The 24,570-nt window shown below is 42.6% G+C and overlaps 1 protein-coding gene across 1 annotated transcript in view; it reads right to left on the bottom strand.

Moving 5' to 3' along the window:
* The window catches only part of ccbe1 (collagen and calcium binding EGF domains 1), a 353,404-nt gene that overhangs the window by 26,219 nt on the left and 302,615 nt on the right, over positions 1–24,570 (bottom strand). The window contains exons 5-7 of the mRNA XM_055631149.1: positions 22,375–22,512; positions 4,487–4,593; positions 151–274 (exon numbers count right to left, since the gene is read on the bottom strand). Of these exons, the coding sequence (XP_055487124.1) occupies positions 151–274; positions 4,487–4,593; positions 22,375–22,512 (369 nt within the window). The remainder of the gene's footprint in view (positions 1–150; positions 275–4,486; positions 4,594–22,374; positions 22,513–24,570) is intronic.

A 24,570-nucleotide genomic window follows, 5' to 3' on the forward strand; every position in this document is an offset into this window, starting at 1 on the left:
TAGCTAATACCCCATAATCCAGGCATTGAACTATTCAAAGTTAACTTCCCCTGTGGCAGGTTTGGAATCCATGATCAATTGGATGCTGGTTCCTGAAACATAACCACAGTGCTGGCTCAGGTGTGCTGTACTGTGAAGTTTGTTTCTTACCTGAAGGCCCTGTTGGCCCAGGAAGACCAATGAATCCAGCATTGTAACTGTTGGAAGCAAATAACGTCTGACTATTTGATTTTTGCTTACTAATATCATCAACATTGTTGGGCAGTGACGTGATCTGAAATAAAGATAAAATTCAATGTTAATCTGTGATTTAATTTGCTCTTGGGTGGGTTAGGTGAGCAGGAGAGAGGGGGCAAGGGCGGTACAGTTCCCAGTCTCAGCTCCTGTCCGGGGGGGGGGGGGGGGGGGGGGGGGGGGTGGCCGTAGACGTCAGGATCAACGTGACACTGACCCCCAGGCCCACTAGGCCCACTGCAAGCACGGAGAGCCCAGAGACCCACAGCCTGCAGCAACTCAAGCCCAGCCCCGCTCCAACTCCAGAGGAACCCGCTCCTCGTTGGGCCACCCGTCTCCGGCCACCCCCTGGACAGGAGCTGAGACTGGGAACTGTACCGCCCGTGCCCCCTCCCTCTGCAACTGCAAACAATCCCACTCTCCTACTCTCCTGCTCACCTAACCCACCCATCCACTCCCCCCCCACTCCCCCTACCTTTCCCTCCCAACTCCAGTCCCGTCCCGACCCCCTGGGAAACTGAAGGGAGCGACTGCCCCGGGGTGACTAGCACTGACCTGCTGGCATCGCCGACGTGAAGACAGTGCAAAGCCCCCGCGCCGGTGCAATGGGCGGGGAGCTGGAGAGGGGAGGGAAGGGGTCACACACATGGCCGGGAAGCAGAGGGGTGTAGGTGGGGGTGGTGACAGATAGGGCCAACAATGAGTGGAGAAAGACAGAAACACCGACGTGCAAAGGAGACCTACAACAGTGCATGATCTCTCTCGCGTTATGGCAGGTGATTGTCGCTGGGAAACTGAAGGGAGCGACAATCTGCTGCTGCCTGCCCGCTGAGTTAAAGAGTTCCCACGGTAGACTCACGATACACTAAGGTAAATGCACGGGCCACTACGTTCTTACAACGAGTTAAAATGTTTCAATTCTTAACCACAAGAGTAAAATTGACTCGTGGAAAATTTTAAACATGTTTGATTTTTTGCAAGAGTTGACAAGTTTCACGAGTACCTGCCGTTAGCGCCACGAGTCTCTAAGTTGCGTCCACGAGTTCCGTACGTTAATCGTATGTTATTACCACGAGTTTTAACTCGGGGTACCTCTTGTGTCAACTCGCAACGTGAGACTCAGCTATGACTCTCGCTAAAAACTTGCTGTAAATGCGCCATTATCTCATTTAATCTATTATTCTGGCATTGAGACCAATCAAAACACCATTAAAGTCTACTGATCCTACCATAATGTGAGGTTACATCAAAATACACCAAGAACTCTGGTGATCTATCTCCTTCCTACTACATTAGCACAAGTTTGCCTGACTGTAGATAAGACACAACGTTCTGGAGTAACTCAACAGACCAGGCAGCATCTCTGGAGAAAAGGAATAGGTGACGTTTTGGGTCGACCCAAAATGTCTGAGAACACTGATGTAATTATCAAGAAAGCACCATCAGCACCTCTACTTCCTGAGAAGATTACGGAGAGTCGGTTTGTCAAGGAGGACTCTCTCTAACTTCTACAGGTACACAGTAGAGAGCATGCTGACCGGTTGCATCGCGGCTTGGTTCGGCAGCTTGAGCACCCTGGAGAGGAAAAGATTACAAAAAGTAGTAAACACTGCCTAGTCCATCGTCAGCTGACCTTCCTTCAATCGAGGGGATCTATTGCAGTCGCTGCCTCAAAAAGGCTGGCAGTATCATCAAGGACCCACACCATCCTGGCCATACACTCATCTCCCTGCTACCTTCAGGTAGAACGTACAGGAGCCTGAAGACTGCAACGACCAGGTTCAGGAATAGCTACTTCCCCACAGCCATCAGGCAATTAAACTTGGCTCGGACAAAACTTTGAACATTAATAGCCCATTATCTGTTATTTGCACTATCTATATATTTATTCATGTGTATATTTACGTATATAATGGTATATGGACACACTAATCTGTTTTGTAGTCAATGCCTACGATGTTCTTTTGTGCTGAAGCAAAGCAAGAATTTCATTGTCTTATCAGGGACATAGTAACATAGAAACATAGAAAATAGGTGCAGGAGTAGGCCATTCGGCCCTTCGAGCCTGCACCGCCATGCGATATGATCATGGCTGATCATTCAACTCAGTATCCCATCCCTGCCTTCTCTCCATACCCCCTGATCCCTTTAGCCACAAGGGCCACATCTAACTCCCTCTTAAATATAGCCAATGAACTGGCCTCAACTACATTCTGTGGCAGAGAATTCCACAGATTCATGTGTAAAAAATTGATTTTCTCATCTCGGTCCTAAAAGACTTCCCTCTTATTCTTAAACTGTGACCCCTAGTTCTGGACTTCCCCAACATCGGGAATAATCTTCCTGCATCTAGCCTGTCCAACCCCTTAAGAATTTTGTAAGTTTCTATAAGATCCCCCCTCAATCATCTAAATTCTAGCGTGTACAAGCCGAGTCTATCCAGTCTTTCTTCATATGAGAGTCCTGCCATCCCAGGAGTCAGTCTGGTGAACCTTCTCTGTACTCCCTCTATGGCAAAAATGTCTTTCCTCAGATTAGGAACCAAAACTGTACGCAATACTCCAGGTGTGGTCACACCAAGACCCTGTACAACTGCAGTAGAACCTCCCTGCTCTTATACTAAAATCCTTTTGCTATGAATGCTAACATACCATTTTCTTTCTTCACTGCCTGCTGCACTTGCATTCCTACTTTCAATGACTGGTGTACCATGACACCCAGGTCTCGTTGCATCTCCCCTTTTCCTAATCGGCCACTATTCAGATAATAGTCTACTTTCCTGTTTTTGCCACCAAAGTGGATAACCTCACATTTATCCGCATTATACTGCATCTGTCATGCATTTTCCCACTCACCCAACCTATCCAAGCACCTTGCAGCCTCCTAGCATCCTCCTCACAGCTAACACTGCCCCCCAGCTTCGTGTCATCCGCAAACTTGGATATGTTGCATTCAATTCCCTCATCCAAATCATTAATATATATTGTAAATAGCTGGGGTCCCAGCACTGAGCCTAGCGGTACCCCACTAGTCACTGCCTGCCATTCTGAAAAGGACCCGTTTACTCCTACTCTTTGCTTCCTGTCTGCCAGCCAGTTCTCTATCCACATCAATACTGAACCTCCAATACCAGACACATGACAATAAACTCTCTTGAATCTTGACTCTTGAATGTCACCGATTCCTTTTATCCTGAAATGCTGCCCGACCCGCTGAGTTACTCCAGCATTTTGTGTTTATCTTTGGTGTAAACTGGCATCTGCAGTTCCATCCTACACATTCTACTGCCTGATGAAGCTTAGAGAACTTAATTACTTTCAGTTATTTCCTTGGGCAGTGCAGATCACCAGACTCCCTAAACCAACACTCCCTAAACACAAAACTCTGTCATGGAAAGACATTACCAGGTTGACTGCAGAAAGCTTCAAATGAGTGTCCAAAGCCTCCTTGTAAATAAAAATGCAACACCCTGATTAACCCTGAAGCATCCCTGGACCATGTTTGCTCAAAATGGAGAAAGAGCATTTAATGCGCTTATGAACCTTGAGTCCATGCTTGTAGGGCAGAAGGAATGCAGCAACTCACAAATTATCTAGTCACCCTTCACTCCCCACCAGTGTAATAGTCCTCCATTCCCACGTTAGTTACATCAGCCCTCTGTAAACCTGTAAAACTAGAGTGGAAGCAAATCATCCTGGACCTTTAAGGGACAGCCTAAGGATTTCAGCATTTTCTTTTTTTTTTCAAATTTACAGATTAGATTCTAAGTTTAAAAAAAAATTCACTTAAAGTTCTGCTGCTCCTCCAATTGTTACTAAAATAAGGGTAATACTTTTAAGTAGACTAAGTAGACTAGTACTAAGTAGACTTTTGACTTTAAAGATACAGTGTGGAAACAGGCCCTTTGACCCACCAAGTCTGTGCCGACCAACATTCCCCCCATATACTAGCACTATCCTGTACACTCGGGACAATTTACAATTTGCAGAAGCCAATTAACCTACAAACCAGGACGTCTTTAGAGTGTGAGAGGAAACTGGAACATCCAGGGAAAACCCACAGGGTCACAGGGAGACCGTACAAAGTCCATACAGACAGCACCCATAGTCAGGATCCAACCCAGGTCTCTGGCGCTGTAAGGCAGAGCTCTACCGCTGCACCACTGTGCCGCCCTAAGTAACAATACACTTTACATTTTAAAATGTTTCCCATTCAGTCTTGAGCAATGAACATTTTAATGATCATTCCCTACCTTCTGCTTGAGCTGTAGGACTGTCTGTTTTATCTGTTGGAATTCCTCGCAGGTTGTAGAACATGTGTCAGCTTCCACTACACTTTCAGATTTTAGATACTGGCCAGCTAAAGAGTCAAAGCAAGAAAGAAAAAAAATAGCATTTTAATCGGTTTAATCATTCAGCAGATAATCAGCGTAGCTAGGCTGCTGCTTTCTTCATTCGTCTGTTTAATTTGTTATTAGTTGTTTCTCTTGATGCTGAAAATAACACCAAAGCCTTGGTAAAGGTACATTAAAAAAGCAGAATTTGTTTTACTGGGGATGCAAGAGACTGTAGATGCTGGAATCTTGAGCGAAAAACAAACTGCTGGAGGAACTCAATGCGTCTGGCAGGATCTATGGAGGGAAATAAATGGTCGACATTTCGAGTCAAGATCCTGTTTCACCTTTCTTACTTATCAATCTCCAGCATTTTTATGTTGTGCTACCACATCATCCATAAGCCTCTGTCTCTACCTTTACATTCCCCTTTGACATTTTTTACTTTGTAAGTTTCCATCTGTCATCCCAGCTTCTGATTCCCCCCTCCACACTTCCCTCATGGTCATAGAGTCATAGAGTGATACAGTGTGGAAACAGGCCCTTTGACCCAACTTGCCCACATTGGCCAACATGTCCCAGCTACCCTAGTCTCACCTGTCCACATTTGGCCCATATCTCTTCGAACCTGTCCTACCAATGTACCTGTCTAACTGCTTCTTAAATGTTGGGATAGTCCTCGCCTCAACTACCTCCTCTGGCAGCTCATCCCCCACCTGGCTCTACCTGCCCATCATCACTCATTCCACCTAGGTCAACCTATTGTCTATCAACTCCTGCCTCATCTCTCTCCCTTTTATACTTGCTATCCTCCCTCAATGATCTTAGCCTTGATGCAAAGCCTCAATCGAAACATTGACCATTCCTTTCTCTCCACAGTTGCTGCATGACCCACTGACTTCATCCAGCAGTTTGTGTTTTGGGGTGACAAAAATGCTGGAGAAACTCAGCGGGTGAGGCAGCATCTATGGAGCGAAGAAGACTGAAGAAGGGTTTTGGCCCGAAATATTGCCCATTTCCTTCGCTCCATAGATGCTGCCCCACCCATTGAGTTTCTCTAGCATTTTTGTCGACCTTCGATTTTCCAGCAGCTGCAGTTCCTTCTTAAACAGTTTGTATTTTGGAATAATTTTACCATTCAATTTGCTGTTTTTATACTGCAGCACGAACCATGTAAGAATGTGCAGTCAATGTCAATTAGAGTCATAGTCACTCCGCATGGAAACTGGCCCTTCAGCCCAACTCATCCATGCCAACCAAGTGTCCCAGCCATGGCCACAGCGAGCAGCACCGGAAATTGGAGGAACAGCACCTCATATTCCGTTTGGGGAGTCTGCACCCCGGGGGCATGAACATCGAATTCTCCCAATTTTGTTAGTCCTTGCTGTCTCCTCCCCTTCCTCAGCCCCCCTGCTGTCTAACCATCCAATCCCAGCACGGAAACAGACCTTCTGGCTCCAAGTCCATCCTTTTTTTTTTCCTTTCTTGTCCCCTGCCCACCCCCCCTCCCCTTCTCATCCATCAGTCTGAAGAAGGGTTTCGGCCAATGAACCTGTTGCCTATTTCCTTCGCTCATTAGATGCTGCTACCACCCTCTGCGTAAAGAAGTTCCCCCCATATTTTTTGTGTAACCTCCTATTTACTGCATTTGGCCGATATCACTCTGAATCTCATCTATCCTGTTTAAATGTTGTTATTGAACCTGCCTCAATCACTTCCTCTGGCAGCTCATTCCATATATCCAAAACTCTCCATGTGAAAAAACAGCCATTCCACCTTAATCCTTTGCCCTTTAGTTCCTGAATACCCATCCACGAGAAAAATACTGTATATTCACCCATCTATCCCCTTTGTGATTTTATGCACCTCTATAAGATCACGTCTCAGTCTCCTGCGCTATCAAGAATAGTCCTAGCCCATCTCACCCTGCCCTTATAGCTCAGGCCCTGGACTCCTGGCAAAATCCTTGTAAATCTTCTCTGCACTTGTTCCAGACTAATGGCATATTTCCTATGCAGGATGACAAAAGCTGAACTCAAGTGCAACCTTGCAAATGTCTTGTACAGCTGTAACAAAACTTCCCAACTTTTACACTTAAGTCTCTGATGAAAAGTTATTCAAATGCCACACAGCCCGGTGGACCTGCTGCTCGGCAGGATTCGAAGCTGCATCAGGGAAACCCAAGGGATTTCTAGTCTATTTTCTCAACCGCTCAGTCATGACTACCACCATTGTAATAGAATGCGTAGAAGAATGGTGTGGTATGAAGTACCTGGAGTTAAATCAAATTCACAGTCTGGTTGTAGATCATTTGGCTCATTCTATAGCTATGCTTGTTATTTTTACAAAATTTCCTCCACCCCAATTCATCAAATGCAATCAGTGTATGATAGAACATAGAGCTGCAGCACAGGAACAGACACTTTGGCCCATAATGTCTGTGCCAAACATGATGCCAAGATAAACTAATTTCATCTGCCTGCACATGATGCATATTACTCCATTCCTTGCATATCCATGTGCCTATCTAAATACCTCTTAACCAGAACCAAACGCAGTCAGTCAGTGAGAAAAACTGTGGACAAATCCAGAATCAGCAAATTTACCCCCTAGGTAGGCGAAATTTACCCCAGGGGATAAATTTACCCGAGGTTGGGAACCCTTGTTCTACAGTGTCTGCCTCCACCACTACCCCAGGCAGTGTGTTCCAGGTACCCAGCACTCTATGTGTAAAATAAATGTGCTCTGTACATCTCCTTTAAACGTTACCCCTCTCACCTCAAACCTACTGGCATGCCTTCTAGTTTTTGACATCTCCCTCTAAGAAAAATCTGTCCATCCTGGGAAAAAGTTGTCTACTCTACCCTACTTTGACTGCCCGCCCTATCTATGTCTCTCATCATTTTATATCCTTTGACTCAAGCAAAATATTGCAAATGGTGGAAAACTGATGTGTCACAAACACTCAACTGGCCAAGCATCACCTAGAGAGAAATAGCTAACACTTAAACATCGTTTGAGATGTTGAAGCATAAAGTATGGTGGGAATGAAAGAATAATAAGGAATGTTTGTGATAGAATAGGTTGCAGGAGATATTAAAAGACGTAAAGGAAATGTGCAAGAAAATAAAAAGTTGGGTCATTTCAATTAACATTCAGTCAATGGTACTCCTCATTTTAGAGTTAAACGTTGTGGGTTAAATTTCCATTGTAGAAGATTGAACATGAGCTCATGGCTGACACCCCAACAGGAAAATTGAAAATGACAAAAGCAGAATATTTACTCCCAACTAATATTTGAAAAATGGAGCAACGATTAAGACCTGAAATTGTTGTATCTGGATGTTGTAAGATCCCTAATGAACAGATGAGATTGTGTTTCTCAAACACCAGTTTCATTTTATAAGAAGGATATATCAGGGGCAAAGAATGGAGACTTTATAATGGATATGGGGTTTAGGATTAGAGTCACAGTGTTATACAGCCTGGAAACAAACCCTTTAGCCCAGCTCATCCATGCTGACCAAGACTTAGAACACAGAACAGTACAGTGCAATAACAAGCTCTTTGGCCCACAATATCTGTACCGAAGATCTTGACCCGAAACGTCACCCATTCCTTCTCCCCAGATTTGCTGCCTGACCCGCTGAGTTACTCCAGCATGTTGTGTCTACCTTCGATTTAAACCAGCATCTGCAGTTTTTTCCTATACATGATGCTCAGACCAATTATTTTCTACCCAAACATAATCCACATCCTTCTATTCCCCTGTTTATTCAAATGTTTATCCAAAAGTTTCTTAAATGCCACAATCGTATCTGCCTCGACCACAATCTAGATATCTATCTCAACTATTACCAGTATTAGGCTCCCATCCTACTAAACCTATCCCTGTACCTGTCCACATGCCTTTTAAATGTTGTTATTGTATCCATCTTTTCAGCTTCCTCTAGCAGCTCGTTCCTTCCACACTCCATCATCTGTGTGAAAAATATCTCCCTCAGTCCCTTCTAAAACTTTCCCCTCTCAACTTAAATCTATGTTCACCACATTTAGAATACCTAACCCTGTGACCATCCTCATATATATGCCCTTCATGATTTTATATGCCTTTATGAGGTCACCCCTCAATGTGGCCCCATAGCAGAAGCGTCCACGTTGTGGGGCTGGAAACTGGAAGTGTCCTGAGCTAATTCTGCTACCACCATCATCTATTGTGACAAATGATGGCTTCCCACTGATTGTAGCCGGAAGCTTGCGTTCTTTTCAAGATGGACGATGACAGCGAGGCCTACATTTGTAACAAGATAGACACAAAAAGAAGAAGACCCCTCAATGTCCTACATTTCAGAAATCCCAGCCTATCCAGCCTCTCCTTGTAACTCAAATCTTCCAGTTCTGGTAATATCCTCAAAAATCGTTTCTGCACAATTTTCAGCTGAGTAACTTTTTTCCTACAGCTGGCCAACCAGACTGCACACAAGTACTCCATTGGTAGTCTCACTAATGACTTGTACAGTTGTAACATGATATCCTAACTATGTTAACAACATTATAGAAACATATAAACATAGAAAATAGGTGCAGGAGTAGGCCATTTGGCCCTTCAAGCCTGCACCGCCATTCAATATGATCATGGCTGATCATCCAACTCACTATCCCGTACCTGCCTTCTCTCCATACTCCTTGATCCCTTTAGTCATAAGGGCCACATCAAACTCCCTCTTAAATATAGCCAATGAACTGGCCTCAACTACCTTCTGTGGCAGAGAATTCCAGAGATTCCCCACTCTCTGTGTGAAAAATGTTTTTCTCATCTCGGTCCTAAAAGATTTCCCTCTTATCCTCAAACTGTGATCCCTTGTTCTGGACTTCCCCAACATCGGGAACAATCTTCCTGCATCTAGCCTGTCCAACCCCTTAAGAATTTTGTAAGTTTCTATAAGATCCCCCCCTCAATCTTCATTCAGATTATCATTCAGATCATTAATATAGAGATGACAAACAACAGTGAACACAGTTCCAAGCGCTGTGGCACACCACTGGTATCAAAGCTCCAATCTGAATAATAGTTTTCCATTTACCACCCTCTGATTCCATCACCAAGCCAATTTTGGATCCAATTGGCTAGCTCACCCTGAATCCTATATAATCCAAACTTCCAGATGAGCCTACCATGTAGGACCTTGCTAAAGTCGATGTAGACAATGTCTGCTCCCCTGCCTTTATCAATCCTCTTTGTCACTTCTTCAAAAAACGAAATCAAATTTGTGCGACACAATTTCTCTCACACTAAGCATTTCAGATGGATCTTGCCCCCAAGAATCCCCTCCATGTTCCCCCAATGAGATTTCAGTATCATTGGCCTGGCATGTCATCGCAGCCCTTTATAAATAAATACACTATTAACCACTCTCTAATCTCCCTCCCTGTCACATGTGACAAATAAAATTGACTTTGACTCTTGGCTAAAAATGGTGCAAATATCTCTGCCAGAGCCTCTGCAATTTATTCTCTAGCTTCCCACGTAGTCAGTGGATACACTTGATCAGGCCCAGAGGATTTATCAGCTTAATTTGACTTAAGTCCACTACCATCTTCTTATTTGTTATGTGGATATGTTCCAAGTTCACAATTCATATCCCTTCATTTCCTAGCATCTATGAGCTTATCCATGTAAATACTGATGAGACATATTAATTTAACACCTCGCTCATATCCCTTGGCTGCACACATAAATGACCACGTTGACTTACTGTGTCTCTCCCAAAGGGAACTCCCTTGAGGGATTCTCTCACTAGTAAGCCTTTTGCTGCTAATATACGTAGAATTTGCTAGGATTCTCCTCCACTTTACAGAATCTGCCAAAATTATCACATGTCCGCTTATCGTCCTCTTGATTTCCTCCTGAAATGTATTTCTACAAATATTCCATTACTCGAGGGTTCACAAGTCCAGCTGCATAGACCTCCTCTTTTTTCATCAATATCTCAATAACCCCTGTCAAGTAGGGTTCTCTAGTTCTGCCAGACTTGACCTTCACTATAACAGGAACATATTGTCCCAGAACTCTCCCTATCTCACTTTTAAAACTCTCCCACTTGCCAGATGTCTATGTAGCTGGAAACAGTCTTTGCAAATTGTAAGTTTTCCTTTCTCCCAAATTAAAATTACAGGTGGCAGGAAGAGTGGATGAGGGAGCATCAGAGGGAACAGTCACTGGAATGTTGAAGGTGGGTGAGAGGAAGAAGGGTTTAGGTCTGGTAGTGCAAACCTGGAGAAATAATGGATGATGACCTGAATCAAAGCAGAAACCTTTTCTAAGGGAACCTTATTGCTGTCCTGCAAGGGTAGGGATGGTGAGGGATTAAAAGTGCAGGAAACAGGCCAGTTACCCACTGAGATAGGGGGCCATTAATTGGGGGATTCCTTACTCCCTCACACCCCAATCCACCCCTCCTCAAAACTCTGCCAGCATTTATGTTTCTGCCTTGATTATGTGCAATGGTTTGTTCCAATTTACAACCACTCACTGTATAAAGACGGTTCTCATGTTCTGATTATAAATTAATAGTGAATTATGATCAGTGTGATAAAAAGATAAAACTAATTTCGAGAGAAGCTGAAAAATTGTTTATCTTAATCCTGTAGTAAAATGAAAGATTGCTCCAATTATTGGTGGTTGTACAGTGGCCATTAATAAATGTCCTAATGTGGATGAAAACTAAACTTACAATATGTCATTTCATAATTATTAACTAAGTGAACTACACAGAGCTTTCTGTTACACATCCAACAACTATAAAAGTTTTGTGACTTTAAGGTATATTTCGACAGATATAGTGGCTTGCAAAAGTATTCATTCCCCTTGAACTTTTCCACATTTCGTCACGTTACAACCACAAACATAAATGTATTTTATTGGGATTTTATGTGATAGACCAACACTAAGTGGTGCATAATTGTGAAGTGGAAGGAAAATGATCCATGTGGACTCTATTTACTAATTAGGTGACTTCTGAAAGCAATTGGTTGCACTGGATTTTATTTAGGGGTATCAGAGTAAAGGGGGCTAAATACTTTTGCACGCCACAGTTTTCAGTTTTTTATTTGTAAAAAATTTGAAAACCATGTATCATTTTCCTTCCACTTCACAATTATGCACCACTTTGTGTAGGTCTATCACATAAAATCCCAATAAAATACATTTACGTTTGTGGTTGTAACATGAAAAAATGTGGAATAGTTCAAGGGGTATGAACACTTTTGCAAGCCACTGTATATAGCAGGAAGAGTTTAAAGGACTATCGACCAAATTCAGGCATATGTGTATGCCAACTCGAACAGCATGGACATAGTGGGCCGAAGGGCCTGGTTCCATGTTGTACAGCTCTTTGACTCAATGATTCTATGACTTTGGCATATTCCATGATAAATTATAAACAGTCACAATTTCTGTAAATTATACTTTACAGAAGTATACTTGGTTAGTAATAGTTTACAAAAATTATGGCTCTTTGGGAAAAATATATTTGGAAATATATACAGAGTACTTGTATCACTTTCAGCACTGTGCCAATTTCCGAATTCCATTTGAATTGGAATTGTAAAAATAAAGATTTATTCTTACTTAGAACTTTAAACAGAATCATCTCAGTTTTAAGACTACAGAAACATTCCAGATAGGAACAAAGGGAAAATGAACCATTTTATTGAGTTTTGTTGATATCTGACTGGAGTAGATTTATGTTTTTTTATCGTTGCCAACAGTACTCAGATGTATCCCAGGAAAAGAAGTCTGGCAGGGCAGAATTATTAGGATTTCCTTTCTTGCATTTCATTTGTAGAATGATTCAGCCACATCAACTCTGCAAGACCGAGGCGGTCTATCGCCTTAATTTTAAATCATGTTCTGCCCTGGTGACATTTAATGACAAGGTAGCAAGGGGGAAAATTTATCTTTTTTTTCTGCACAATGAAAGAATGACAAACTACCAGGATACAAACAACAGTAATTACCTCTATTGAATTTTGTTTTGTATGCTGATGAAACGCATATATTTTACTTTGTCTTACTTTCTAAGTGTTGCCTCTTCTTGTGACCTGTAAATGAATGCCCCATTCGGGTGATGACACAATAGTAGTAGACCACAGCCAAACCCCACAGAAATGTGTGGGCTTGTAACCTGCATCAGTAACCCTATACCGGAGTTATCCAAGCTGCAATTATTTTGGAATTGTTGCTATATGAGTGGAGTCGGTAGTAAATTGTGTCAAGGCTGAATGATGCATACAAATGTCGCTGAACTAAGCTGCTCTTTCTCTTTCACGTTCACTGCTGGAAGGCATTTCCTCATGTTGTCCATTGATCTTAATGAATAAGTGACAGTGGGCATCTGTAAAGTCTCAGCTCCACTTTGTCATGATTACATTCAGCTCTGCATCAATTGAGCTGAAACTGGCCATAATGCTGCATAGATGTACAGGTCCAAAGATGATAGTGAGAGTGCTTATTGAAGATTCTATCCTCTTCCCTGTCAATGTCCCTCTTATGATTTTACATATTCAATAGCTTAGCAGAAATCAGGGTTAAATAGCTATTGCATGACAGACTAACAAATGTTTGCTTTGTCGGCCCAATGTTGCAAACTTCTGCACAATGCCCAAGGCAGAGCACATGGAGAAAGCAGTGAGGGAGTGGGACCTGGGAAGAGGTGGATGATTGGAACCTTGAAAATTAGTATGAAAGATCAGGATTGGGGGATGGGGGAAAGCAGGTGGTTGTAGTCTGCTGCTGCTGGATATGTGAAGGAAGGAACTACAGATGCTGGTTTACACCAAAGATAGACGCAAAATGCTGGAGTAACTCAGCTGATCAGGCAACATCCCTGGAGAAAAGGAATAGGTGGCTTTTTGGGTTGAGATATTTAATGTATTTCTTTTCTCCAGAGATGCTGCCTGACCCATTGAGTTACTCCAGCATTTTATGCCTATCTTCAGTGGATATATGAGATAGGCTTAGGTTGTGGTTGGCCACTGGGGAGTGTCAATGTTGCAGCAGGAAGGGTGATAGGGTTGTGGAGCTAAGGGACGATCACCACGAGGATGAGCCTTTTAAGTTAAGGTGGCATTACTGAGGCCACTTCTCATTACTCAGCCGGAATCCCTTTAATGAAGGAAATCATATATGCACGAATGATAACCAAGGAAGTAGTAGTCAGGTTAGCATTGCCTGGACACTTCAGATGCAAGTTCATTCCTGAAGCAAAATAACAATCTTATGCATCCTGGAGGTAAACCACTGATTTTATTCATCAAAAGCTTTTAAATGAAATTAATTCTCAAAATGCACTAAGTATTAGGCCACGCAATAGAATTTTAAGACCCTTAATTCTTGAGATAATGGTCTATTCAGCATGGATCATAAAATCTAGCAAGGTAACTAGAGCATGTAAGCTGTCAGGATATGTTCAAGTTAATAGAACAACTGCCTTGTACAAACAGGCTAAACATCAACGCACACCAACTCCCATTCTTCAACAGTTCTGGATGCTTCACTGAGGCAATTCAATGTTGTGATGTTGAAGGGGAACTAAAGACCATAATCCCATCCCACCTCCAATAAACACTGAGAAGTTAGTATTCATGCCATCTTTTTATCATACATTTTATCTTTTGGTATGGTGATGTATGTGTGCTGCTGTTTGTTTAAAGACAAGTATTGGAGCTCAATAATCAGGAAAATGGAATTGATTGGGAACATTTAGTTTCTTACTGGGTTATAATTTCTGTGAAAAATAGGTAAAACCTTAAGATTAAGTTATCATAAGTGCCTAACTGTAGTTGAACAGAATCAAAATGCGTAAAATCAATGTTCCACATCTATTTAATTTGAAGAATACATACCTGTATAATTTACCTATCCATGCTTCCCATTGAATTTCTCTAGCATTTTGTATTTTTCCTTGGTAAACTAGCATCTGCAGTTCTTTGTTTCTGTAATTTATCAATTCTACTCTAAATTCCACAATCTCATTACCTATCAAATTTTATCAAATATAAGCTAACGTTTAAACGTTCTTAAGCCAACATTTAAGAAATATTTAGCCAAGCACATGGATAGGATAGGTTTATAGTTATATGCACCAAATGCCAGCAGTGTAAATTGGACATCTTGGTTGATGTGGGCAATGGGCCTGCTTCCAACCTGTATGACTCAATGTCTCTAAAGAGCACATTGATCAGCTGAAACTTAGTATTTAGATTCCTATTGCGGTGTGTTTGCCTTGCTACTGTCACATTAGAACATAATTGCAGAATTCAGCAGAAGAGATATTTTTCATGCACATTTAACTGAGTGGTAGTATCCTTAGACACAAAGGACCACTAGAATATTTTGGCATGGTTTTTCTTAAAGATTTTGAAATTGCAAAGTTTAAAACTGTTGCTTCAACCTTCCCTTGCATCCTCGTGCTGTGGTAAGGTTCAGATTTACTTCACACTCTATACTGAGTTACCTGGTCTCAGCGAAGGAGTTAGAGCAGTAGACACCTGTCCACAGAGCTTCTATGATGAAGATGGAATTATTAGTTGTCATTTCTGCGATTCATTGATGTGCAATGCCCCTCTTCTCAAGAAGCGCATATGCTGAAGTCAGGCAAACTCATAGATAGTTCTTTTTACAGTCAAACACACTCGTTACTTTCTGAGGAAATACTTTCTAGGATAACTCAGTATCTTCAGCAGTGAAGGAGAAATTTTGAAAAAGGAAAATTAAAATACCCAGTTTAATCCATTGAAGTAGTGAATACACACCTCATTTAACGCTTCAGTTGCAAAAGGGCAAAAGGACAACTCCAGCCTAATTATTATGCAGATAAGCTGAATGGTGACTTACCATTCTAACTTCCTGTGAGTCCCATGGTGTGGTTCTGAAAGAGAAATGTATAATGATGTCACCCTAGTTTATAAAAACCCAGGGGGACAATTTTCAAATTTTCCTTAATGGTTATTTGCGACATTTTGGAAAGAAAACTTTCATGAGATAAAGGTGAGGAGTGCAGTCCTGGGAAAAAGAATTTTGGTTTCTAGATTCAGCATCCAATGGTTCTCCATAAGATAAGGAGATCAGTTGGAGGAACAGTGGGTCAGACTGCATCTGTGGAGGGAAATGGACAGTAGATGTTTTGGCTTGAGACCCTTCATCTAGTCCGAAAAGAGCAAAGCAGAAGTAGCCAGTATAAAAAGGTAGGGTTAGGGGAGGTGTTGACCAAGCCCTCACCCATATCTTCTCTATATCCCACACTTCTGCTCTCACCCCTCCTGATGAACACCATAAACATATCTCCTCATACTCAGACAAATTAGGGTAGAATGTTATAAAAAGGAATTGCAGATGCTGGTTTATAACAAAGGTAGACAGAAAAAGCTGGAGTAACTCAGCAGGTCAGGCAGCATCTCTGGAGACAATGGATAGGTGACGTTTTGTGTCAGGACCCTTCTTCAGACTCCAGCATTTTGTGTCTATCTTTAGAATAGGGGTACAGTCCCTTTGGCTCTTACCATTCACCCCACTAGCGTCCGTATGCAGCACATTATTCTTCAACATATTCACCAACTACCATGTTTTTCCACTGGGGTTAAGGAAAGAGCGTTCACGTTGCGGCCCTGTTTCCACTAATCTTTCCACCACCACACACAAGAAGCACAAGAAGCGACAAGACAGACACCATTGTGTGCAGATGCCGAGAAGTGAGTTCAGCTCTGGCAGGACAACCTCTAATCTTGTGTGTAGACTCGATAAGAAAAAGAAGATGTCTTCCCACTGCTAGTCGCATTTTCCCCTCACCACCCATTTCTGCTTTCCCCAGGGACCACGCTTTTTGTGATTCCCTGGTTTACTCATCTCTCTCCATCCACAATTGTCTCTCCACAGGAACTATCTCCTGCAACCATAGGAAAGATATGTCCCTACACCAAGAGTAGCATGGTGGAGCAGCGGTAGAGTTGCTGCCTTATAGCACCAGAGACCCAGGTTCGATCATGACAATGGGTGCTGTCCGTATGGAGTTTGTACGTTTCCACCGTGACCTGTGTGAGTTTTCTCCGAGATTTTCTGTTTCCTCCCACATTTGAAAGACATATAGATTTGTAGGTTAATTTGCTTTGTATAAATGTAAATTGTCCCTAGTGTGTGCAGAACAGTGTTAATTTGCAGGGATCGCTGGACGGTGTTGACTCGGTGGGCCGAAGGGCCTGTTTCAGTACTTTTTCTCTAAACTAAACTAAACTAAACTAAACCTGGTCCTGACAATCCAAGGACCCAATTATTCGAGCCAGGTAAGACAGAGATTCATCTGCACTTCCTCCATCATTGTCTATTACACTTCATGTAGTCTCTTCTACACCTTTCACCTTGTTTCTTTTCCTCCATGCTCGCAAACTCTTCCCACTAGACAAAAATGCTGGAGAAACTCAGCGGGTGAGGCAGCATCTATGGAGCGAAGGAAATAGGCAACGTTTCTGGTCTAGACCCTGCGTCAGACTGAAGAACGATGTCGACCCCTCAGTCTGAAGAAGGGTCTCAACTCGAAACGTTGCCTATTTCCTTCGCTCCGTAGATGCTGCCTCACCGCTGAGTTTCTCCAGCATTTTTGTCTAACTTTCGATTTTCCAGCATCTGCAGTTCCCACTTAACAGTTCCCAGTTGGCAGCGCGACCGACGTCGCAGCGGCCTCTAACAGTCCGTCTGTCTTTTTTAATTTTATTGTCCTGTTGAGTGTATAGTTTGTGGTGGGTTTTTGACTGTGTATGTGTGGGGGGAGCGGGGGGTAGGTGGGTGGAGATACTTTTAGATCTCTTCCCTGTACGGGGACCCGACCTTTTCCCTGTCGGGTCTCCGTTGCCGTTGGGGCCTAGCACCATGGAGCGGCCTCCAACCGGAACGACAGCTCAAGTCACGGAGCCTGCGGAGCTGCGGACCTACCATCGTGGAGCTGACCGGCTTCGGAGCGTGGAGAGCTGCGGTGGCACGTGGCTGCGACCCGACTCCGGTGGATGGTGACACCGGGAGCTCGCGGGTCCCCGGTGGGAAACCGCTTTGCGGGTCACCGGCAACGGCGACTTCTCCCACTCGAATTGCGGGGTTGAGAGTGACCTGGAGTGGGGCCTTACATCGCCTGGCGCGGCTTTAAATGGCCGCAGACTTGCTAGCGCCCGCCGGGGGCTCCGACATCGGGACCCGGAGCAGGGCCTTACATTGCCCGGCGCGGCTTTAAGTGGCCGTGGGACTTGCTAGCGCCCGCCGGGGGCTTTGACTTTGACTTCGGGAGAGGAATGGAGAGCAGGGGAGAGACAAGACTTTGCCTTCCATCACAGTGAGGAGGAGATTCACTGTGATGGATGTTTGTGTAAATTGTGTTGTGTCTTGGTTATTTTCTTGTATGACTGCAGAAACCAAATTTTGTTTGAACTTCATGTGAGGTTCAAATGACAAATAAACGGTATTGTATTGTATTGTATTGTATTGTATTGTATTGTAATGTATTGTATTAAACAACTCTTCCCACTAGATCCATTTACGCCCCTCATACTGCTCACACACCTTCCTCCCTCTGTTGTTGCCATCTGCCATCACCTCTCGTTAGTTCTGTTCATCACCCTTTCTTATCAGATTCCATCATCTGCAGCCATGTGGTGTCACCAGTCATCATCTCTCAGCTTCCGTTGCTATCCCATACGTCCCTCTCCTACCTAGTCATGGTCGCAAAGGTATAGAACTATACAGCATGGAAACAGGCTGTCTAGTCCAACTTGTCCATGGCAACCAAGTCTGCTTTCTTGGCTAGTCCCTTTTGCCTGCATTTGAATCCTATCACTCTGAACTTTTTCCATTCATACATCTGTTCAAAAGTCATGATTTGGTCCTTTTTCATAGCTTCCTCTGGCAGCTTGTTGCAGAAAGCTGAATAGATAGCAAATTGGCTCCATGGAATGAGGCAGAGGGTAATGGTGCTTCTCAGACTGGAGGCCTGTGACTAGTGGTGTGCCTCAGGGTTCAGTGCTGGGCCCGTTACTGTCTGTCATCTACATCAATGATTTGGATGAGAACATACATGGCAAGATTAGCAAGTTCGCTGATAATACAAAAGTGGTTTTTCAGATAGTGGAGATGGTTGTGAAAGATTGCAGCAGGATCTGGATCGATTGGCCAGGTGGGTGGAGGAATGGTTGATGGAATTTAATATAGAGAAGTGTGAGGTGTTGCATTTTGGAATGTCGAACAAGGGCAGGACCTACACAGTAAATAGGCCTCTGGGTTGTGTTGTAGAGCAGAGTGATGTAGGAGTACAGGTGAATGTTCCTTGAAGGTCGAGTCGCAGGTAGATAAGGTGGTCAAAAAGGCTTTTGGCACTTTGGTCTTCATCAGTGAGAGTATTGAGTATAGAAGTTGGGAGGTCATGTTGCAGTTGTGTAAGACGTTGGTGAGACCGCATTTAGAATATTGTGTTCAGTTCAGGGCACCATGTCACAGGAAAGATATTGTCAGGCTTGAAAGGGTTCAGAAAAGATTTCCAAGGATGTTGCCAGGACTAGAGGGTGTGAGATATAGGGAGAGGTTGAGTAGGCTATTCCATGGAACGCAGGAGGATGAGTGGAGATCTTACAGAGGTATACAAAATCATGAGAGGAATAGATCGGGTAGATGCACAGAGTCTTTTGCCCAGAGTTGGGGAATCGAGGACCAGAGGACATAGGTTCAAGGTGAAGGGGAAAAGATTTAATAGGAATCCGAGGGGTAACTATTTCACACAAAGGGTGGTGGGTGTATGGAACAAGCTGCTAGAGGGGGTAGTTGAGGCTGGGACTATCTCATCGTTTAAGAAACAGACAGGTACATGGATAGGACAGATTTGGAGGGATATGGACCAAGTGCAGGGACGTGGGACTAGTGTAGCTGGGACATTGTTTGCCTGTGTGAGCGAGTTGGGCCGAAGGGCCTGTTTCCACACTGTATCAGTCTATGACTCTATTAGAATAGTCTAAGTGAAAATGTTGCTCCAGAGGTTCCCCTTAAATTCCTCCCTTCTCACCTTAAGCCAGTGTCCTTTCTCTGGATGCTTTCAAGAGAGAGTTAGATAGAGCTCTTGAAGATAGCAGAGTCAAGGGATATAGAGAGAAGGCAGGAATGGGGTACTGATTGTGGATGATCAGCCATGATCACAGTGAATCGCGGTGCTGGCTCAAAGGGCCGAATGGCCGACTCCTGCACCTATTGTCTATTGTCCTCTAGTTATAGAATTCTCCACTCAGTGGAAAGAACAGACAAACCTCACTGTAATCTACTAATCAATTCCTCTTCACCGGTATCCAGCTTTTGCTTACTAGCTTTTTGCCCCACCCCTCCCCCCACCTCTTGCATTGTCACTTCCCTGCAAAATATTGCATTGTCTGGCCACAAACCAATACTCAATTCTAAAATGTTCCATGACCTCTTAAAACCAATATTTCATAGTTGCTTTTGCTGCTGTTAGAATTAAAAACAACACCAACTTATTTCAACAAGGAACCTTAATTGAGCAGACAGATTTGAGATTTAGTTTGTACACAGATCTGGCACTAAGATAAAGGACTATGTACCATTTTGTCCAACCACTTTATTCTTGATTGATCACCATTCCCATTGTAATGCAAATCTTGTATTTTAATAGACTTGCAAATAAAGTACAAGTCTGCCAGTCACAAAATTATTCAATGCTAAAATACAGCACCAAAAAGATTAATCTTACCAAACATTCACCAAAAGACTATGAACTAATAAATGTATTTTATAAACTTCACAGTTATAGTCAGTTCCAGCTGTTTCTTGTACTAAACGTTACTCATGTTATACCCTTTACCTCTTGCACTAAATGTTATTCACTTTATTCCCTTTATCATGTATCTGTACACAGCGAATAGCTCGTTTGTAATCGTGTATTGCCTTTCCGGTAACTGATTACTACGCAACAAAAGCTTTTCACTGTACCTCGGTACACATGACAATAAACACACTAACCAGCTAACCAACTAGCTAACTAGCTAACTAACTAACTAACTAACTAACGAGCTGACTAACTAACGAGCTGACTGACTAACTGACTGACTGACTGACTGACTGACTGACTGACTGACTGACTGACTGACTGACTGACTAACTAACTTGTTAGCTGATTAACGGACTAACTAACGTTCAGAGAGGCACACTCAATAAAGTGCTCTTGGTGTAATTATTGGTGTAGGGTAAGAAATGTCACTGGCAGTCAGGCACAGCAAATTCCAACATACAGAAATGTGACAATGGCTCGATGCTGATTTACCAGAGGAGGTAGTAGAGGCAGATACAATAAGAACATTTAAAATACATTTGGACAAACACATAGATAGGAAAGATTCAGAAGTATGTGGGCCATATGTGGGCAAATGGGGCTAGCTTAGATGGGGCATCTTAGTTGTCATGGTCAAGTTGGGCTATAGGGGGTAGTTTATGTGCTCTACGACTCTTTGACTCATTGATCTGTCTTGCCTCCTGCACTCGCCCACTGTGCTGTCCCTACTCTTGCACACATCTACTGCAGCTCATCATATTCAAAGGAGCTGGAGGCCTTTGCGATGTCATTGATCTCACGGGACTTTTTAAAACTGTGTTTAAAAGTGTCTAATAATCAAAGGCATTTAATGACGATTCAACAGATCTAAATAATATATTTAAAAACAATAAACAGTTTAACTGCAAACAACCTGAAATTAATCAATAATATTAGGATGTAGTCCCAAAAAATAAAGAAACCGCTCACTGTTGAAATCAAAGTGACCAACCCCAATCAAATGAATAGAGAGAGTCATGCTACATACACCAGCCTCCCTGGCATAAAGCTACAGGACCAGATGGAAATTATAACTGGCTCCTCAGCTCACAACATTAGTGTTCCACTGCTGGACACTCTGGTGACTTCAGTGTCATGGCCAACTCAACATGATTCAGTGCTGTTGTCTGTCTTTCAATGCATGAGCGTGGATGGCAGAGGTAAGCTGAGCTGTGTGGTAACCCAGTGCAACACTTCTTTGCAGTAAGATCTGTCTTAAGCCCATTAGCATTGAGTCTCACCAATCTTTTAGCACCACATAAGAGTGTCAGCCAAGACATTTGTGTTCAAAGCTCGAGAATGGCAAATGGGGCTTTAACCTGTAAGTTTTTAACTCAGGAGTAGCAACGCCACCCACCAAATCTCCGCTGGCATCTTAATATGAAGTAAACCAAAGCAAGTTATTGGACAGAGTGAAGGTTTTCCCCAAGAGATTTTCAATATTGGTTTTGGAAAGGTTTCATTGAGCAGCAAAGTGCAACAAACATTCACATTGTTTAGTAAGTTAGAGTAAGTTTTAAAACCAATTCATTTGCGCTTCCATCTCATTTTAAAAATAATTCACTGAGTTTTTCTCGTCTCAAAAGTTCCAAGTGGATTCAAATCATAGATTGACAATTTGCACACAGTTTATGAGTTATGTAACTGTATATTCATCTGCAAACCTAAAGTTGTCAACCTTCCCTTAAGTATAATTATGTATAGTTCCTGCCAGTTGCAGGTTCCCTGGCAAGGACATATGTGGAAAAGCATTAGAATGATAATTAACCCTTCAGCTTATCCTAATGGAATTAAGAGTGGAGTTGCCCATCAACTTGATGTTTTCTATTTGACAATTACATAGCAATATGAAAGAAAAACTAGAGCAAGTTTCATATTTGTACACATCAGTTCACAGCTTACCACTTTCAATTTTGCTGCATGTCTTCCCATCCTCTTCGAGATAGAAACCTTCCATGCATAGACATTGATAACTCCCTGGGGCATTCAGGCAAATATGAGAACATACTGTTCCATTACTTTTGGTACATTCATCGATATCTGTCAAATAAATAGATATGTCAAATTGTTTTTTTATGCATGTGTACATATATATATATATATATGTGTGTGTATGTATGTATCTGTGTGTGTGTGGGGGGGGGGGGGGAATATATAATACATTTATATATAACAAATATATAATTTATGTATAATCATATATATTTATATATATAATTATATATATATGTATGCACACACACGCACACATATCTATATTACTAGAAGTCTGATCTTGACCGCTTTTGGCTCACCGTGGCGTGATTTCCGAGAGAACGCCGCCACCTACGGCCGTCATTTTTGGCCACCTCGCTCAGAGCCTCCCTCCCCCTTCCGGGACTGGAGGATTTTTCCCATCGATGAAAAATCAGAGAGATATTAATGATTTAAAATCATTTGCCATTCTCTCTGCAACCCCTGCTGGAAGGAGGGGGAGGGATTATAAAACCAGGAAGTGGTGTGCCTCACTCAGTCTCTGCAAGATGAAGGAAGCCAGAGGTTCATGTCTCTCTGAGCTCTGAATAACATTGAACACATGTCTACTCAACTGTGAGTGCCCTTAATGTGGTTTGAAAATGAAAATATGGTTGGGTTGAAGTACAAATGCACGGCTAATATCTGTTTGGGTTGAGGTAAAAATGCACAGCTAATGGCTGTTTGGGATGAAGTAAAAATGCACTGCTAATGGCTCTTTGGGTTGAAGTAAAAATGCACTGCTAATGGCTGTTTGGGTTGAAGTAAAAATGCACTGCTAATGGCTCTTTGGGTTGAAGTAAAAATGCACTGCTAATGGCTCTTTGGGTTGAAGTAAAAATGCACTGCTAATGGCTCTTTGGGTTGAAGTAAAAATGCACTGGCTCTTTGGGTTGAAGTAAAAATGCACTGCTAATGGCTCTTTGGGTTGAAGTAAAAATGCACTGCTAATGGCTCTTTGGGTTGAAGTAAAAATGCACTGCTAATGGCTCTTTGGGTTGAAGTAAAAATGCACTGCTAATGGCTCTTTGGGTTGAAGTAAAAATGAACTGCTAATGGCTCTTTGGGTTGAAGTAAAAATGCACTGCTAATGGCTCTTTGGGTTGAAGTAAAAATGCACTGCTAATGGCTCTTTGGGTTGAAGGAAAAATGCACTGCTAACGGCTCTTTGGGTTGAAGGAAAAATGCACTGCTAACGGCTCTTTGGGTTGAAGGAAAAATGCACTGCTAACGGCTGTTTGGGTTGAAGTAAAAATGCACTGCTAATGGCTGTTTGGGTTGAAGTAAAAATGCACTGCTAATGGCTCTTTGGGTTGAAGGAAAAATGCACTGCTAACGGCTCTTTGGGTTGAAGGAAAAATGCACTGCTAACGGCTCTTTGGGTTGAAGGAAAAATGCATTGCTAACGGCTGTTTGGGTTGAAGTAAAAATGCACTGCTAATGGCTGTTTGGGTTGAAGTAAAAATGCACTGATAATGGCTGTTTGGGTTGAAGAAAAAATGCACTGCTAATGGTTGTTTGGGTTGAAGTAAAAATGCACTGCAAATGGTTGTTTGGGTTGAAGTGAAAAGGCACTGCAAAGGGTTGTTTGGGGCATTTGGGTTGAAGTAAAAATGCACTGCAAATGGTTGTTTGGGTTGAAGAAAAAATGCACTGCTAATGGTTGTTTGGGTTGAAGTAAAAATGCACTGCAAAGGGTTGTTTGGGTTGAAGTGAAAATGCACTGCAAAGGGTTGTTTGGGGCGTTTGGGTTGAAATAAAAATGCACTGCAAATGGTTGTTTGGGTTGAAGTAAAAATGCACTGCAAATGGTTGTTTGCGTTGAAGTAAAAATGCAGTGCAAATGGTTGTTTGCTTTGAAGTTAAAATGCACTGCTAATGGCTGTTTGGGTTGAAGTAAAAATGCACTGCAAGTGGTTGTTTGGGTTGATGTAAAAATGCACTGCTAATGGTTGTTTGGGTTGAAGTAAAAATGCACTGCAAATGGTTGTTTGGGTTGAAGTAAAAATGCACTCCAAATGGTTGTTTGGCTAAACTTGACAACTTCCAGTTTGCACTATATTGATTTTAGGTAAAACGCTACCA

This window comes from Leucoraja erinacea, chromosome 1 (genome assembly GCF_028641065.1).
Source record: "Leucoraja erinacea ecotype New England chromosome 1, Leri_hhj_1, whole genome shotgun sequence".
NCBI classification, from domain to species: Eukaryota; Metazoa; Chordata; class Chondrichthyes; order Rajiformes; family Rajidae; genus Leucoraja; species Leucoraja erinaceus.